Below are 20,676 nucleotides of genomic sequence, written 5' to 3'. Positions count from 1 at the left end.
CTAGCACCTCTTGCTCATTTTAATGTGGTGTCTCTAAACCAAACCACTAGCATGATTTGCTGTTAATATTATTAATAGATATACCATTATCTTCGAGAAATATAAGTTTAGTTAAATACTGTGTTAGTTTCTTGCGCATCTTTTAAATGACATTTAAGGGAAATGTTTCCTGTAGATTTTGTGGATTTGGAATAACTGAAAGATTACAGAATATGTTTGGAATACACATGCCAGATGTCTGCCAATTTTGTGTCCCAATGTAGTTGAAAGCAATACTTGTTTCCAATAAGTTTCTTGGTAACTTCACTATTATCTGTCCAAAACTAAGATCATGAAGGTATAAATACTTTGAAACAACAGATTCCTGTAAGAACTCTGTTCTAAATAGCACTTTTGAAAATCCATCTTCTATACACCTGAAGCCATACAAATGCAATTTTATCTTCAGGGCACATACATTTTTGAAGTCACTGAGAAGCTGAAAGAATACCACCCACCCTACAAAGCCACTTAATTTAAAACTCCACAAGTGAGGTTGCAGGCTTTGATCTTTTCCGTTGTGAATGACTGATACCCATCTGCATCCCAGCTGGACAAGGAAGATGTGACTACATATTGAATAGGTGCGATTATTGTGAAAGTACTGAGAGTGAGTGGTGCTGAGGAATCGACAATAAATCACATAGTAGAGAACTGCTCACTGCACGCATTTAAAGGCGAGGTGAAAAACTTGAATGAAGTGACAACAAGTGCTGTTTCTGGATGTCAAATTTAAATGGTAATATGTGAATTCATTATGTTCTGTAATTACATATGACAATAATAAAAATACCCCCCATTTATGTGTAGACTTTGAAATGTGTATCTTGATTTCCACTGGAACAGCATCAGTTGGAAATCTCTCAGATATCCGAAATCTCGCTCAGCTTCTTCTTCATTCATTCCACCACAAGATCACTACAAAACTTACGTTTGTAAGGGTAGTAATTGCATCCATTTTTGTCTTTGATACAGTCAACACTAAATTTTATTTCTACCGAGTGAGGTGGTGCAGTGGTTTACACTCTGGACTCGCATTTAGGACGATGATGGTTCAAACCCACATTGGCTATCCTGATTTATGTTTTCCATGATTTCCCTAAATTGCTTCAGGTAAATGCCAGGATGGTTCCTTTGGAAGTGCATAGCCAACTTTCTTCCCCCAAACAAATTTTTATTTACTTCATTTGGCTATTTTAAACTGCCAGTACCCACAAAATGAAACAGAAATCACTACCTGACTGTCAATTACAAAATCCTTTTATAGTTGTTGAACTTTTGTATTACTTTGCTAACACTAGCTATTCATTTTATCAAACTTGTCCTGAACTTTATTGCTGTTCTACATCCTAAACCAACTCTTACTTTTCTTATTGCTTTTCTCATAACTTATGTGTAGTATTGTTCTGCTGACCCTAAAGCAAATAACATCCCTTTAACTTCAGAAGTCCATTGGACATTCGGCGTAATATTAGTGACTTGCTGAAATGTTACGCCAGAGTCCAATCTTACAAGTATATGTCACCAGGGGTGTGACTTGACTTTTTGGAACTACCTATATGGTATTGAAGGGTTAAGTACCAGGTATCACACCTTGCAGTCATTGACCACAAAGGTCCCTTGATTGCAACTAATGGATGAAAAAAAAATTCAAAATTATGTGTGATGCACTGCAGCTGTAAAAAAAGTAGTGATATACAGATCAGTTTTGTAAGCGTAATGCTTATAGTACAGGCCTCACATGCAGGATGTTATGGGTTCGAATCTCACAAGATGCCTCTTTATTTTTAAATCTGTATCAAAATTATTTTGATAATTATTTTTATTCAATTAACTGGCTTAAATGTAATTTTTTACACCTATTTCTTCGTCCCATAATTTTAATTGCTATATTAACTTCTTCAATTGCTCTCATTTTTCTTCCAGCAATTCTTTTTCCAGCTGGAATCTTTGGTATGTGAATTTAATTATTTTTATCTATCTGTCATTATATTGAAATATTGCAAAATGCTGATCTATCGGTTAAAAGACAAAATAAACTATTTATACTGACTCGGCGATGGTGTCAAACATGTAAATTTTCTTGAATGTTAATATTGTTCTATAGACAAAACAATGCAAATGAAAGCTTAAACCATAAAAAGGATTATAACAGAAAACAAATTTCAAGCAAAATGAGGAATAGAAAGAATGAATGAGTGCAATAACATGGACAAAATATAGGATGATAAAATGGAAGAAATTAGAACTGATGTTACTGCATATAAATAATTTTATTCACATGAACAAAGACTTCAAGTGGAAAAATAATTATAAAAAGAGAGCAATTGAAAAAGTGATTAAAATGATGTGACAAAGGAATAGAAACAAAAAATTACATTTAAGTCAAATTTATTAAAAATAACGGTCAGTCATTCCAATAAAGATTTAAAAATAAAAGAACTTCAATTAATATAATCAGATTAGAACACACAACCCTTTGCATTTGATGTCTGTACAATAACAGCTATACTACACCAGCTACCTGTATTACATTACTTTTTAAAAACTGTAGACTATCACATGAAACTCTGTATTTTTTTTTCTTTCTTTTTTCGATTTCTCACAAATAAGGGACCACCAGGGTAAATGGTCGCAGGCTGTGATACCTGGGACTTTAACCAGCATTACTATAAATGGTTTCAAAAAGGCATTTCCACCACAAGGGACCTCTCCTTGTTAGTCAGTAGTGATACCAACTGAGACATCTGAGGGTACTACACACAATGAGACAAAATTTCAGCCTGACATCACATCTCCGTTTCTCATCTAGTTTTCAGTACTGATCTCTTCCCAAGATAGGCAGTTATGATACACACACTGTGTAAGAGAACAGTTTTCTAGGTTGAGATGATTCTTCGAGTTGTCGAAAAAGCAGAATGTAGGGTTCAGTCTGAACTATATTTTTTGAATATTTGTGCAGTGCGTTAAAGTGGAATTTTTCAGTAAGTCCACCAGGTAACTGCAAGAAAAAGGCATTAATCTGTTCAACTCAAAATCCCTCCAGAATCCTGATTATCAGGGATACATTCACATTTTTTGTGAAAATGGAATTAATATACTATGAATTATTGAGTGTGGAAGTAAGGCCATATGCAAAAAGAGTTAAACGAGCAATATTGAAATTATAAAGGTTTTTTGTGTCACGAAAACAGTTGATTTCATGTTTGCAATGGAATTACACCACTAGGAAAGTGTTTGTGTGTGTACATGCAAGTCTGGTATGAAAAATATTAGGCACAGTCGATAATAAACAATACCGAACAATAAATCTAATTATAAAGAAGACAAGGCTTGTAAATGATTTACTATTCACAGTATTTTATCTGTGGTAGATAGCCCAGGAGAAATAGAAGAAAATTCTTTGTGAATGGTGGAAAGGAAGAGATTAATGGCACCAATGGTGTAATTCAGGTTTTGATGAAAATGAGTTTCATTCTATGAGATGTGATGGAAACTGCACTCTGTTGCATGGCATAGTGTTGTATGTCTTCGTATGCACAATAGGTTCAAAGATGGCACCACAAGTTCTACTGTGAAATCGTTTATATGTTATGGCATAGTAAAGTAAGTCTGACTTGTACTACAGTGACATGAAACAAAATTAGATTTTCTGTCCCACCATCTGGAAGTTTCTTTCAATTATTATTATTGTCTTTATTTTGCAGAAAAGTTCTCAAAACTGTTTTCAGATAAGTTTTGTATTACAGCATTGTCTAAACTGTTTCGAGGTAAGCTTTGTAATCATTGTCTAAACTGTTTTCAGATATGTTTCGTGTGATAACATTATCTGAGTTTTATGTTATTATATTGTTCTCTAAACTATTACTTGACTATTTGATAGGTGTTACTGAGGTTTGTGTGGACTTATGTTTATGCTAAAATGAATAATTCAGAAAGGCTTAGAGAAATCACAGATGAAGAGCATTGTACTTCAGAATATCGTCTATCCAAAAGTGAGTCTAATGAAGATAATGAGCAACAGAATTCATGTAAAAGAAAATGACAGAGAGAATATAGAAGACAGAAGACTAAACTGAAAAGGAATCATGAAGAAGCATACAGTGCCATGCCTGAAAGGCAAAATAGTTCCTACAAAATATTTTGTAATGGTGGTTTGCCACTGTAGACTAAAATGTGCTTCAAAAATAACTGAAGAAGAAAGGAAAAGAATTTTCGATAGTTTTTGGAAAATGGGATCTTTTAACTCTCAAAATGCCTACCTATGTGGACTAATTAGTTCAGAATCTCTTGCAGCTAGAAGAGCACAAAAAAGGATCCCAACCTCAAACGGTCTGTATCAACAAATACTATTTACATGCTCAGAATATTCAGTTAAAGTCTGCAAAGAGTATTTTCTGAGAACTTTCCTAATTTCCAATGGCAGGATGATTGAGTGTACACAAAAAGTAAAGAAAGGAGAGGAGCCTGCTAGTGGTTTAATTTCCGATAAAGCAGCAGAAGATACAATCAGTCATATTCAGTCCCACATTAAAAGTTTTCCATGTCATCAGTCACATTATTCTTGATCAGAAAACCTAATAGACATTCTTGAGTCCTGAACTGAATTGAACATCAGCGTTATGTACCATTTATATAATGAAAAATGTGTTGAAGATGAACATAAATTCAAATGTTTCAAAACTTTGGAACCAGCACAAATTATTCCAACATCAATCATTATTTATATATTTTTACAGATTCTCAGCATTCACCTTGCATCACACAGCAAAATAATAATAATAATAATAATAATAATAATAATAATGCCAACCAACACAAACTCAATTAATAAACATGAGTGAGGCAGTGGCTATCACATTTCTAAGCAGGAGATGCTCTGTTTCTGGTTCAAATTCATCACTTCTGAGTTGTTCAATGCTTGATCATGTACGGTATCTTTATTTCTTTTGCGTTGTCTTCCATGTCAGGGTGCCCTCATCTCATTTAACTGCTTTTCTTAATAGTTATCCATGAACAAACACAAAACTCATTAAGGTGTTGTGGGTAAACACAGGTTGATGGGGATGGTACATAGTGCACAATGCAGTAATAAAAGTGGAAGCTTTTGCACATCTACATGTTTCTTTGCTTCAGGTCACTTAAAATACACAAAGTTCAGTGCAAGAAAAATCACAAACCTTCACAGGCTGTATGAGGATAGCAAATGAATGTTTAAAATTATGACAAAATGTTTATTTAAAATGATATAAACAAATAATGTGCTATCTGTCATGCTACAGGTAACAATGACTTTGTGTCAGAAAACTTCCATAGTTTCAAATTTTGATTAAGGCTATCTGGTAATCCATATTCCTGAAGATGGCTTTTATTGAATAAAAATTGTTAGCTATACATCTACAACCCACAAAAAATGTTTTCTGTGGGCTGTGAAACAGCTCTACTTCAAATACACACAGAAAAAATTCAGCTTAGCAAGCAGCAGCAGTCACAAGTGGACAATCAAGTTAAGTGTAAACTTGCAGTGCAGATGTTTCTTCACCTGATAAGTTTGCTTCTTGCGTGGAGATCCATGTTCTGCAATTGTCCGCATCACTCAGTATTATTAATCTATCATCTTGTCACAGTTGTGGAAGTGACATTTGAATACCCCCCCCCCCCCCCCCCCCCACACACACACACACAAAAACATACTATGAGTTATATCAATGAGTTGCAGCTGGTATTTAATCTAAGACTGCACCTTGCTGACTAGAAAATACTTCTACAAAAGGAATATTTAGATAAATTCACAAAACACAACCAGAAAGTCACAAAAATGACGTCTGCAGCTACTTGATAAATAGAATTTTTATCTCGTTGTATTTGATTGTAGTTTCATTCTGAGGATCATTTTCTCAAAACAAAATATCAAAAAATAAATAACAAACATAGTTTTCTTGAAAAGTAAAAAGTAACTTTGATATAAATGGTGGCTGCAATATGAAACTAACTGTTCACTGATGTTTGTGCAAGTTATCATCTTATGTGGATCCCGATCAAAAGGTAAGAACAATGCCATTAGGATATCATGAAAAATTGTAATGGAAGACACAAAAAATGTGGTTGTTAGAAAACATTTACAATTTTAAATGGAAAAGAAATGCAGATTAATGTTACAGCCTTTTTAAAATGCAATCATTTTTTTTTACAAAACCTTCAGTTCTTTTTATTACAGTTTTACTTCTCATGGGTTTTCCTATCATAACATATCATAAAAAAAGAAAAGGTAAATTGCATAGAGAAACTTGAAACAAGCCTACAGTCAAATAATGAGTTTGTGCATTTGTTGGTAAAATGTGTATGCTTTATATATACATGAAATTAACTACATACAGAATATATGTTCTTTATTGTGCTCCAGTTAATTAAAAACATAAAAGAAAACAGTAGTGATGACTTAATGCAAACAAATAAATCTATGCAAATATTAAAGCTGTAATTTGGCAGTAACACAGTCAACTCCAAAATGATGCGGTGGAATCAAATTCAGGAATGCAAAGAAAACAAAAGGTTTTTCCCTATAGCACACTTGAAGAAAGAAGTAACTTTCTTCATAAGCTATGTTTAGCAGCAGATACTGCTCTTTGAAAATAAATGCAATAAACTATGTGAAAGTAACGGAATCCCAATTTAATGCAGTTTAACATATTTGCTGTTCATACTGAATATTTATGCGTTTAATTAACCTATATGCCAATTTACAAATATCTATTTCTTTTGCATTATATGTATCAAAAACAAATAGAAAGTGTCAAATGAAATGTAAGGAATGACTTGGGTTTCAGGAAAATGCTTTAAATTTCAACTCAAGTCTGAGATATGAAAACATTTATGAATTAATAAAAACGTTTATGGGCACTAAGTTTTAAATCTCTTACTCATCATGTATTTGAAGTCAGATATTTCAGTCATTTACATTCAGCACCATTTAAACAGACAAATCTGTCATTCACATTCCCTTAATATACACTCATATGCACAATTAGCTACCACAGTTCAACACAGAGTCAGAGTCTGTTCTTTTAATGTCAGTACATATCAAACTCAGTGTCTTCAGTGAGAAGGTAGCCACATGTTCGAGCATGCCTTAAAAAAAAAAAAAATCAGCCTCAAAAATACGACTTTCAACCAGCCTTTTCTTCTGATGACTTGCTGTCAGTTTCCTCATCTGAGTAGTCTTCATCATGATTGTGTGTTACACTTCGAGGAGTTTCTGGCCTTGGATGTGGTAACTGACCTTGCGGCCGTTCCATAAACTGCAACACACAGGAAAACAAAATAACTCAGTTTCTTAATTCTCAGGTATTAGTGATCAGAAAACAACCAAAAATGATACATTTACAAATGTGGATATCCTAAAAGTTCTAACACTACCTAATTATGTACAAACATGCAAATATTTTTTTAAATGAATAATAAGAAGTTAAATAAACCGTTACAAAATGGTTCGCACTTAACAGAAGAACAAAGATCTGATTGAAATATTTACAGTTCTGTGAAAGATCAAAACTTTGTTACACCTAATTAATAAGATGTTGTTGTTGTGGTCTTCAGTCCTGAGACTGGTTTGATGCAGCCCTCCATGCTACTCTATTCTGTGCAAGCTTCTTCATCTCCCAGTACCTTCTGCAACCTATATCATCCTGAATCTGTTTAGTGTATTCATCTCTTGGTCTCCCTCTACAATTTTTACCCTCCATGCTGCCCTCCAATACTAAATTGGTGATCCCTTGATGCCTCAGAACATGTCCTACCAACCGATCCATTCTTCTTGTCAAGTTGTGCCACAAACTCCTCTTCTCCCCAATTCTATTCAATCCCTCCTCATTAGTTATGTGATCTACCCATCTAATCTTCAGCATTCTTCTGTAGCATCACATTTCAAAAGATTCTGCTCTCTTCTTGTCCAAACTATTTATCGTCCATGTTTCACTTCCATACATGGCTACACTCCATACAAATACTTTCAGAAACGACTTCCTGGCACTTAAATTTATACTTGATGTTAACAAATTTCTCTTCTTCAGAAACACATTGCCAGTCTACATTTTATATCCTCTCTACTTCGACCATCATCAGTTATTTTGCTTCCCAAATAGCAAAACTCCTTTACTACTTTAAGTGTCCCATTTCCTTAAGAAAAGGAATAGGAATATAGTAAAATTTTATGGGAATTCTCATGTCATGAAAGCTATATTCTAGGGATTGAGAACAGATTTCAGGATGAAAAATATTACTTTGGAATGTTGTTTAACTGGACTAAGCCATACCAAAGAAAAAATTCTTCTTTATCCTGTGTGAGGTTGAAAGGCACTAATCAATCACTTCCTCATTTGGCACATAAAAAAATGCCATACAGGTATAGTGGAGTACCAGGACAATAAAATAATGGGAATACACCAAAAGTAGGAAAAACAGGAGAAGCTTCAGCCACACTGAAACCACTGGCAGGAAACTCAATATTAAGCCTCTGAATCAGGACTGTGGCTTATTGAACAGACCTCAGCATAAGAATAAGGACTTTGCTTTTGGAACATGGAATGTTAAAAGTGTCTACTGAAAATTCAAAAATTCAATGAATAAATCTAGGGAAATAAAATTTTCATTTAGAATTTGGCTATAATTATTTTACAAAGACCTATACCTAACACATCATTCATTAGAGCACAGATCATATAGTTCCAATGTCAAACGCATATTATCAACAGGCACAATCTTATCTCCTTAAATGCATATGTATCCACTTTACAGCCAATTGGAGAAAATATACAATTCCTTGAAGGTATACGATACCAACATAAATGATGTAATACTCTGGAAAAAAGACAAAGACCATCAAATAGTGGATTAATTAAATATGTAAAGAGGAGCTTTGGACATGAGAATGGCAGAAGCAGTGTGGGTGCAAATCAGAGACAATACAGAAATCAAAGATGAGCACATTAGTATCTGGAAGGAAACAGAGATTGTAAGATGAGAAAGAGATGTACTTTACGTACAGGCTTAATAAGGAAAAAAACATTTTGGTCACCTTAAAACACGAGAATCTAAATAGGTTTACAAAGAAAAAACAAGACAATCAAGAACCTGAAGAACAGCAAAATATGCAAAGGAGATCATTTGCATGATGAGAGAGGTTTACAGGAACTAAAATCACTTCTGGAAATTACAGAAAGAAAAGAAACTATATCTACAGACTGCCCTCATATGTCTCTTAATAAAGATAAATTATGCCTTTGTCTGGGACAACCGCAGGATAATTCCTCTACTGGATGTCACATACGCAAACTATTACCTACTTGCCTCCTGAAAAAGACTGGCATCTGTCATGGAAGACATTAGAGAGGCTTTCATAAAAACGATGGCAGTAAGCTACCTTTCCCCACTTAAGACACCAGAAAATGTCTCTGAATGTAATACAGGAATCGTTATTCCCACTGTGTATGTCAGAAGTTGTATGATAGCCAAACATTGGTAAATATTTTCAAAGAGTTTGATTTATGCTCAAAATTAATCTGTTTAGTATTGAGGTGTACAGAAGAAACTTACTGCAGAATCATGACACCAGTGGAAAAGCATTTAAAGTTAACCCTCACCTAAAGCAGGAAGTCCTTTAAAACAAATACTAATGGAATTAAATTGAATCATTAGGTTGCTTATGCAGGTGATTAGTGCCACTAAGAGACTCAAGATGCAAAAATATTATAAAATGTTCAAAAGTGGATCTACATGGAAATGAAAAATAACATATATTTTGCCTGCATTGCAGCTGCCTTCCCCTGGATATAGATTGATTTAACTGGGAGGTGGTCTTCAATACACTACATTTTTATGTATGTTATAAGACCACCAATGCCAATTTTCTAAGAACTTACTGGCCCTAAATTACCACAAGTCTTTTGTGCTACTAACAGCAGGGAAACTCGGTCCCCAATTGCTTATCACTGATTCACAATGGACCACCAATTGACAGCAAATTCTATAACCCATTAATACCTTCTCATATTATGCACTCCCTCTATTCTAGCAGTGGCCATGGGTACTTTAGGACCAACCACCGTGGTTCAGAGACCCTGTTATCCTGTAGCTCCCCCTATGACTGGCTGGACATGTCAGTTCAAAGGTCAGAAGAAGGCGACCACATACTAGTTCCATCATAATCGTGCCTAGCAAAGCACTGTAGTGTCCAAACCAACACTCGATTTGATAACAGCTTTACCTTCGGCATCTCAGAAAACTGACATCAATTGTCTTATGGTATGAACACTAACACACCAGCTAAATTAGTCTATCCCTTAGGAAACCAAAAGAATATGACCATGTTTATCACTTTAAGCATTTGATATGATGATGCAGCAGTAAATCCAGAAAGATTTTAATAAAATTTACACTGGTTGCAGAAGCCTACATACATATAGCAGATACTTTCCTTGTCATTGACATTTCAGCATCAAAAGAGCCAAGTGGTTTAAATATCTAAGACATCTTTTACAGAAATAATATCTGAAAAGAAACTGAAATGAATACACACATAACAGATGCTAGTAGAGCACTCGAGAGGTTCTCTGATACATTTTTTTTTTTTTTTATTTCAACCATGTGAGACAATAAATTGCTTGTCTCAGAGGTCAGTATCTGCCTCCTCTAATCACTCGTGTTAATGTTTCTGTAAAGGATGAAAGGCTCTAAGCTTTGGAAAGAAAGATGAGAACAGATTTATAGCATTAAAAAAATTACAATGATGGAGGTTTGTATGTGTTACAAGCAAGTTATCTCTGGAAAGGAGAACTACAAAGTATTAATATGTGGCGTAAAACTATTACAATACTGTCCAGGTACTGAGACAAAAAAGCTGGGAAAGTAATTAGGATGCTCTAAAGCAAGCACCCTTCCAAATCAACATCCTGTAGACCTCGTGGAACCTGAAGCGGGAAGCCCAAACCATAATAGAATGGTAATATCCAGGACATTGTGGCATATACAGAGGAAAGATTTACAGGATAGAATCTGATAAAAGAATTATTGAGCAGGTGTATGATCAACTAAGGTAATTTCTCCAAAAAATAATAAAACAAGCATTACTCAGTGCCCAAGTCATTGCTCTAAAACAATCAGACTGCAGTCAGAGGTGGTAATAAGGGAAATTTTAGTAAGGTGTTTCTGCAGAGGTGTGTGATATGCGCAGGTGCATGTGCTAAAGCTAAAAATAAGTTATTTTCTGTCTTTAAGGGTCTTATGCATCACTCATCATTCACTTGCAAGAGACAAACTGCTGGCTCTCTTCACACCCCCTGCACCTCCCCCTTTTTGGTTATATATCTTCAAAACTTATATCATAGCTAACATTTGGCTCAAGAATCATAAAAGAAGGTTGAAGAATCATAAAAGAAGGCTGTATACATGGAAGAAGCCTGGAGATATTGAAAGGTTTCAGATAGATTATATAATGGTCAGACAGAGATTTAGGAACCAGGTTTTTAAATCGTAAGACATTTCCAGGGGCAGATGTGGACTCTGACTACAATCTATTGGTTATGAACTGTAGATTACAACTGAAGAAATTGCAAAAAGGTGGGAATTTAAGGAGATGGGACCTGGATAAGCTGACAGAAACAGAGGTTGTACAGAGTTTCAGGGAGAGCATTAGGGAGCGATTGACAAGAATGGGGGAAAGAAATACAGTAGAAGAAGAATGGGTAGCTTTGAGAGATGAAATAGTGAAGGCAGCAGAGGATCAAGTAGGTAAAAAGACAAGGGCTAATAGAAATCCTTGGGTAACAGAAGAGATACTGAATTTAATTGATGAAAGGAGAAATTACAAAAATGCAGTAAATGAAGCAGGCAAAAAGGAATACAAACATCTCAAAAATGAGATCGACAGGAAGTACAAAATGGGGCCAAGCAGGGATGGCTAGCGGACAGATGTAAGGATGTAGAGGCTTATCTCACTAGTGGTACGATAGATACTGCCTACAGGAAAATTGAAGAGAGCTTTGGAGAAAAGAGAACCACTTGCATGAATATCAAGAGCTCAGATGGAAACCCAGTTCTAAGCAAAGAAGGGAAAGCAGAAAGGTGGAAGGAGTATATAGAGGATCTATACAAGGGTGATGTTCTTGAGGGCAATATTATGGAAATGGGAGAAGATGTAGATGAAGATGAAATGGGAGATATGATACTGCGTGAAGAGTTTGACAGAGCACTGAAAGACCTAAGTCGAAACCAACAATCCATTAGAACTACTGACAGCCTTGGGAGAGCCAGGCCTAACAAAACTCTACCATCTAGTGAGCAAGATGTATGAGATAGGTGAAATACCCTCAGACTTCAAGAAGAATATAATAATTCCAACCCAAAGAAAACAGGTGTTGACAGATGTGAAAATTACTGAACTATCAGTTTAATAAGCCATAGCTGCAAAATACTAACATGAATTCTTTACAGACGAACGGAAATACTGATAGAAGCCAACCTCGGGAAACATCAGTTTGGATTCCGTAGAAATGTCGGAACACGTGAGGCAATACTGACCCTATGACTTATCTTAGAAAATAGATTAAGGAAAGGCAAACCTATGTTTCTAGAATTTGTAAACTTAGAGAAAGCTTTTGACCATGTTGACTGGAATACTTCTTTCAAATTCTGAAGGTGGCAGGGGTACAATGTAGGGAGCGAAAGGCTATTTACAATTTGTGCAGAAACCAGATGGCAGTTATAAGAGTCAAGGGGCATGAAAGGGAAGCAGTGGTTGGGAAGGGAGTGCAAAGGACCTGGAACAGCAGCTGAAAGGAATGGACAGCGTCTTGAAAGGAGGATATAAATTGAACATCAACAAAAACAAAACAAGGATAATGGAATGTAGTAGAATTAAATCTGGTGATGCTGAAGGTATTAGATTATGAAATGAGACACTTAAAGTAGTAAATGAGTTTTGTTATTTGGGGAGCAAAATAACTGATGATGGTCAAAGTAAAGAGGATATAAAATGTAGACTGGCAATGGCAAAGAAAGCGTTTCTGAAGAAGAGAAATTTGTTAACATCGAGCATAGATTTAAGTGTCAGGAAGTCGTTTCTGAAAGTATTTGTATGGAGTGTAGCCATGTATGGAAATGAAATGTGGACAATAAACAGTTTAGACAAGAAGAGAATAGAATCTTTCGAAATGTGGTGCTACAGAAGAATGCTGAAGATTAGATGGGTAGATCACATAACTAATGAGGAGGTATTGAATAGAATTGGAGAGAAGAGAAATTCGTGGTACAACTTGACTAGAAGAAGGGATCGGTTGGTAGGACATATTCTGAGGCATCAAGGGATCACCAATTTTGTATTGGAGGGCAGCGTGGAGGGTAAAAATCATAGAGGGAGACCAAGAGATGAATACACTAAACAGATTCAGAAGGATGTAGGTTGCAGTAGGTACTGGGAGATGAAGAAGCTTGCACAGGAATGAGTAGCATGGAGGGCTGCATCAAACCAGTCTCTGGACTGATCTGCATCAAACCCGTCTCTGGACTGAAGACCATTACAACAACAACATCTTCAAATTACCATTATTTCTACTTCAGACAATGGGAAGTCCAGGATGGAATAACAAAATGTGGAAAGGGTAGACTACTACACATCACACAGAGGTGTTGGAGTCGCAGACATGCACAACGAAAAGAGGATGTAAGAAATATTTTTTTGCTTTCAGTCACAATCCTTCTTCACAAGTAGGAAACACACAAACACACACACACACATGGCCACTATCTCTGGGTATAATTCCCGACTGACTGTGTCTGAAATCAGCAGCAATCTAGCTAGGGTGGGTAAATGGGGATAAAGAAGAGGGATAGCAAGGTAAGGGAGGAATATGGTGCTGATGGTGGGAGCGTGCAGGGATGTTGTGGGGACAGGACAGGGTTGTTAGGTGCAGCATCAGATAGCTGTGCCGGGTGGGGTTGGAAGAGGGATAGTAGGAAGGGGAAAGGTAGTGGGAGCAGAGAAGGCGATAGGACAGTGCAGGACAAGGACTAGCAAAGGTTGGGGTCGGCAGGGGGGCAGTACAGGAATGAAGGACATGTAGTAGGGAGACTTTCCACATGCACAATTCTGAAAAGCTGGTGTTGGTGGGAAGAATTCAGATGGCAGAGGCTCTGAAGCAGGCATTAAAATGAAGCACATAATTTTGGGCAGCCATGTTCGCAACGGGGTGGCCAACCCGTCTTGTGTCTCAGTCTGCCAGTGACCACTGATGCGGATAAACAGCTTTTTAGTTGTCACACCCTCATAGAATCAGCGCATTCTAGACATGTCACTGGCATCTACTACCCTGTCATAGGCAGGAACACCTGTGGAAACCACCATGTACCTACTGACTTACTGTTCCCACTGTATTGCATGCTACATGGGCATGACAACTAACAAGCTACCTGCCCACGTAAATTACCACTGCCAAACTGAGGCCAAGAGACTGCTGGACCATCCAGCTGTTGAATGTGCTGCCCAGCATGATGTGCTTCATCTTAATGACTGCTTCACAGCATGTTCCATTTGGATTCTTACCAACAACACCAGCTTTCCCGAATTTCCCTACAACACATTCCCATATCCCCCCTTGGCCTCAACCCTCACTAGCCCATTCTCCACCTTCCTTTCCCATTCCCTACTCCCACTCCAGTATTACACATAGGTTCATACCATCATCCCGCCAACCAATCTACATAATCCTTTCCACTTCTCCTACTTCCTGTCCCTTCCCTGTTCCCTCTCACTTCCCTCCCCACCCCTCCTCCATCTCACAGGCAAAGGCAACGCTATCGTCTTCCTCCTCACCTACCCTGCTGTTTGTTCCCCTCCCAACCCCATGCTGTTTCTTATGCCAAATATTCACCCTAGCTAGACTGCTGCTCCCATCAGATGTAGCCGCAGTCAAGCCTTAGTGCTGTAGGCAGTTGCCATGTATATGTGAATGGTTTTTGTCCAACAAGCATGAATTTTCTACTTCTGAAGAAGAACTATGCCTGAAAGTTAAAAATATTTCAGCATTCTTTCTCAATGTGCCTGTGTCTGACTAAACAACTCCTTTATGTCGTGATCAACAGTCTAGCCTTTCCATATTGTTATTCACTTGCAGTGAACAAAGAGGATTTGGCACACTCCGTTCTTGTTACTATTCATTCCATCTATTATCAGGGAACTCATAACAGCTGCATATATAAGAAGCCACTCTACAGTGTGTAGCAGAGGGTACTTGGTACCTATATGGCAACCATTCTTCCATATTTCATTTGTGTACAGGGCTTATTTTTGAAGACCCTACGTATGATTCACAATGAAAGCAAAAGAACTGTACATTCTTCTTCGACTACCATGTCTCAAAATTTACCCAAAACAGTTCTGCATTAGCAATGTCACCTTTCTCCAAGATATTCCTATTAAGTTCCCCATGTGTCACCATTGCATTTTTGTATGGACTATATTGATATGTTGTGGTCCTAGGAGTGCATCTTTGAATTCACATGATGTCTGCTGTCATGTCTACTTGATAAGGATTGCATTTGTTGGAGCAGTACTTCAGAATTGGTTTCACTAGTCCCTATTACTGACTTAAATGTGAACATTCCGTTCTGTACACTTCACTGTGTTATCTGCAAGCATTTAAGTAGTTAGAGACTTCAGAAGCTTACCACTAATATACTGAATTCTATTTCTTTATTGTGGATGTTATTTTCCATTTATTCACATTGAAACCATACTGTGATTTAGTACAATATGCTGATATTTTTATGCAAGCCATCCTGCATTTCTTACCACAATACAATGATGACGTGCTTCTATAGACAACAGCATTGCCAATGAACAGTCTGAGTGCTGCTGACACAATCCATATATCATTTAAGTTGACTAAGAACATCTGTTGTCTTACTGTTGTCTTCCTCCCTTGAGGCACACCTGATGTTAATTTTGTTTCAGCTTTAAATTTGCCATCCTGTACAACATACTGGGTTCTAATAAAAAAAAAATCTTTGAACCATTCACAGTGACTAACTTATTAAGCTTAGCCTACTTTCTGTGGAATTTACACACTTGTCCCAGTCAATGCTGTACCATAATTTTATTGAGAAATTGTGTCGAATATGACATCATCAGATGTTGATAGATGCTCAGATTCAGTTCTTCACATGGCCCCTCCTCACACCTAATAGCCATTGGCTCTTCCTACACCTCAAGAAATGGCTTTCTTCTCAACTTTAATTCTGGATTGTCTAACCCCCCCCCCCCTACACACACACAGTCAGAGGGATTAAAAAACTTCTTAAATTGAATCAGAAATGCTTAGAAAATAATGGTGGCCATGTACAAAGCTGAGCAGAAAGCAGATACATGTAGCTATCATATTACATTTTTTATCTTCATCTCCAGCGCCTCGTATACAGAAGGCCACGTATAACACAATGGTGACAGTTCACACCACTAATGATGAACTTAATAACTGCAGTTGAGTTCCTTCTAATCATTCTTCCAATGTCCTACTGCAACTCCAGGCCACCATTGTTACAAACAAGTACAGATAATTATGAACACAAGCCACAAGTATCTGCAATGTAAATTAAACAGCAGCAGCTTTCTATCTGCTCAATAAATTTCTAAAGTATCAGACACTTCCTTTTTGAATGAAACTTCTTCCTGGAGTAATACACATTGTTTGTAGTGTTCCTCAATCCTTCACTTAATCCACAACAAATACATTATAAACCTGAGAAATCTTAAATAAATAGTGAGAAAACACCTAAGAAGGGCTATTTTAATATATACAGGAAATAAATAGGTAAATTACTTCAGTGTAATAGAGAAAAGCATGGAGTACATAATTCATTAAGTGCCAGTCGACAACAGCATCAGAGGCATGCAGAAATAAAATAGAAACCCAGTTCTATCAATGATAATGACATACAAAAGAAAGCTTACTCACATCATGCTTCTAAAAGTTTATTTAGTTAGTTCTTCAACATAATAATAGCCATTCATAGTTCTACATTCCGTATCTATTCTACATTTGTTTAAAGTAAGCACTATGTATTTTACTCTCTACCAATATTGACTTCCAGAAGTGGGAGATGTTCTTTCTATTGATAATATCCATTCTCCAAGTAGATAAAGGGTAAAATAATTTTTCAGTGATAATTTTAATGTAATGGTATTAATTTGTTACATAACTACCCTTCAATAATTCTCAGTGAATCAGCAAAATGCTGCAAGATTTATTGATTAAGTGTGTTTTTGATTATTCCATTCTACCAAATTTTGAACATATTTAAACTACAGCTAAACCACTAACAAAATAATAAAACTGAACTTCTTAAAAAATGCACATTTTTAATCAGTGCAATACGCATTAGTTAGGTTTCTGCAGCAGCCCTTAAATGCTTTTGTGCAGCTTTGGATCTGTACTGGACCATCTAAATGTTCTAATAAAAATGAAAAATGTGTGCTGCAGATATACATGTTTTGCAAAAATGCGCAAAGAGCATAAATACTGAAGGAATTTTTCAAGAAATGTTTTGTGCTTCATATAGTGCACTTTTTGCGACAGAGTTAGAAATTTCTCTGATGATGGTGACTGTCTATTTCTTTTAGGGTAAACATAATGTTCTTCCAATTAATCATTTTTGCTTCACAGACATAAGCTGTTGTTAACTCTTAGGAGTCCATGGGATACACGTTTTCCACAATAGCCTCTCCACTGAGCAATATGGTGCTGTGGTTAGCACACTGAACTCATTTTCAGGAGGACAATAGTTCAAATCCTTGCCCGGCCACACCAATTTAGGTTTTCTGTGATTTCCCTAAATTGGTACAATTCCTTTTAAAAGGGCCTGGCCAATTTCCTTCCCTATCCTTTCCTAATCTCAGTTTGTGCTCCACCCATAATGACCTCGCTGTTGATGGGACATTAAAACACTGCTCCTCTTCATAGTCTCCCAAAATACTGCCCCTCCCCCTCCTTTGCTAAGATAATATCACCAGGAAAGCAGCTTGGATTGTTGTTAAGAACTCTAGAACAACACTGCTCCTCTTCATAGTCTCCCAAAATACTGCCCCCCCCCCCCCCCCCCCTCCTTTGCTAAGATAATATCACCAGGAAAGCAGCTTGGATTGTTGTTAAGAACTCTAGAACTCTGTAGACACTGCACATAGTTTATTGAAATCTCCACATGTATGAAGTTTATCTTAAGATGTGTTTGTTCATTTGGACACTTATAGCTTTCAAAGTTTAAGGGACCACTGAAAAATGATTACCCAAACCATTACAACATAATTTTCCATTTGCAGAACTCCGTCAGTATCCACTGCTCAACAAAATTAACAACAATAATGAATTTGGCACATAAATATTATTTAATATGGTACACATTTCACATTATGATTATAGCTCATAAAATTTATGTTTTCAAAAGTCTACTTTATACTTTCTGAAATATCAACACATGTAACTCTGTTTAATCATACAACCATAAAAGTATTTGAGCAAGGATAAAAAATGACAAAGTAACGTAAGTCCTATTTTATTAAATGATGATAGCATTTTCTTAGATAACCAGAATTTCAAATGAACATTTGAACTGTAACATTTTTCGATTGAGTGTTAAGAGAGTAATGTCAAATTAAACTTCGGAAGCTTATTGCATAAAGAAGTAACATTTTTAGAGGCAGATAATGTTTCAATATGGCACTAAGATCACTCTGAGTGTGGAATATTTGTATGTTTAGTGTTGTACACAAAGGAACATCACATTTTGTACAGAACTTTTTTTTGCTTTTCAAAATTTTGAAAATTTCTTGGTGACTGCCACTTTAAGCATTTCTGGTGGATGAACAGCTGATTGATGACTTTAAGTGGAAAATTTGCAATTAGTTGCTTTCCCAGGCTGATTATGAAATCCACTTTGCTTTTTCTAGCACTATCTAACATGAAGAAAGAACATCAAGGATTAACTCATTATTCTGGTGAAGTGTAAGCCCAGCAAGAAAAAAGTAAGTTGCCCTCACTGTTATTTATCCATCCATTGATCTCAGCTCAGAACCTTGGATGTAGACTTTTACTCTAGCTGGTGCAAATCAGTGGGATAAGTAAATATACAGCCTGACAAAAAACTAAAACCCCCATAAGGGGAAGAGGAAGCAAAATGAAACTTCACAGATTGGGATGGTATGTCATGGTATTTCAGTGACTACAAAACAGTGTCAAATTTCCAATGAACTTGGCAACGTGAGCACACTTATCAGTATGACATTTCACCCCCTCTATCCAGGGCATGCTGTACTGGTTCAGTTGGTAAGGTTGTCATAAAGCTGTTGTATCCTTTCCAGAGGAAAGCTGGTCCACAACTGTTGTAACTGGTCTTTGATATCCTAAATGCTGGCAATGGGATGGATTTGAAGTCCAAGTTGGTATCATGTGTGTTCTATTAGAGATCTTGGTGGCCACAGGAATACCTCCACATCACGCAAATATTTCATAGAGACACATGCCAAGTGTGTACAGGCATTGTTCAGTTGAAAAATGGCACCATAATGCTGCGACATGAGAGGTAATACATAACAACACAGGATGTCTTTTATGTACCACTGTACCATCAGAGTTCTCTCAATCACTACCAGCTGTAACCAAAGCCAAACTTGATGACTTCCCACACCATAATGCCAGGAGTAACATTGCTGTGTCTCTCCAAAACATTATAAAAATGGAACCATTCTCCAGGACACCACCTTACTTGCTGATGATGGCCATCCAGGGTAGTGCAGAACCGCAATCGACCCATAAACAAACTCCAATACCATTCAACAGGACTCCATTTTTCCTGATCATAGCACCACTCCAAACACAGCCTTTTGTGTTGTGGTGTTAACAGCAGCCTGTGCAAGAGGCAGTAATTCCGCAGTCCAGCTATGAATGGTGCTGGATGACACAGCATGTTGCAAGGAGTCCATTACTTGTTCTCAGGTAGCAGACACAAATGTGCTTCATGCTCATTATGATGATCTTCCTTTGTGGTGGTCAAATGTGGTTGACTGGAATCTTGATGATGAGTATGCCTGTGCTCATGTCTCCATGCAGTCCAACACTGGGCCATTGTCACACCCGAATCCACTACAAATTTGGATTTTACGTAATTTGACCAGCCAGCCAAGTGGAGATCCACAATGAAGCCCCCCTCAGAGTCTGGCAGGTGCTGATGCTGTGATCTCGCAGATATGTGGCATCTCCATGTTCTTCACAGTGATTGTTCAACATCTGATGATGTCCATACCCTCTTATATATATCCTATCAGGCCTGGTAGTAACAAAACTAAAGCAATCTGGTGGCTGTTCCACCTGTCACAGAGAACTGCAGCTCTATAATCATTTACATACCAACTGATGGTGTGTACATGTGTGAAGTTACATAGACATCCTACTATGGCTTCTGAGTATTTCATTTTATGCATCAGGAATGTATATGCATCTCCAGGACCACTCTACAGTTCACATCCAAGTGTTAGGCAGAGGGTTCATAGAACAGCATTCAGACTATTGCTCAACCATTCCATTCTCAAAAAACATA

The 20,676-nt window shown here is 36.8% G+C and overlaps 1 protein-coding gene across 4 annotated transcripts in view; it reads right to left on the bottom strand.

Moving 5' to 3' along the window:
* Positions 1-6,363: 6,363 nt before the first annotated feature.
* LOC124615874 (cytosolic purine 5'-nucleotidase) overlaps positions 6,364-20,676 on the bottom strand; it is a 470,708-nt gene continuing 456,395 nt past the window's right edge. For all 4 annotated transcript variants that reach the window (XM_047144059.1, XM_047144044.1, XM_047144051.1 and 1 more), the window contains one exon: positions 6,364-7,337. In XM_047144059.1, the coding sequence (XP_047000015.1) occupies positions 7,206-7,337 (132 nt within the window). In that variant the 3' untranslated portion in view covers positions 6,364-7,205. The remainder of the gene's footprint in view (positions 7,338-20,676) is intronic.

Source organism: Schistocerca americana, chromosome 1, assembly GCF_021461395.2.
Source record: "Schistocerca americana isolate TAMUIC-IGC-003095 chromosome 1, iqSchAmer2.1, whole genome shotgun sequence".
Taxonomy (NCBI): domain Eukaryota; kingdom Metazoa; phylum Arthropoda; class Insecta; order Orthoptera; family Acrididae; genus Schistocerca; species Schistocerca americana.
This window is presented reverse-complemented; position numbering and strand designations above follow the sequence as displayed.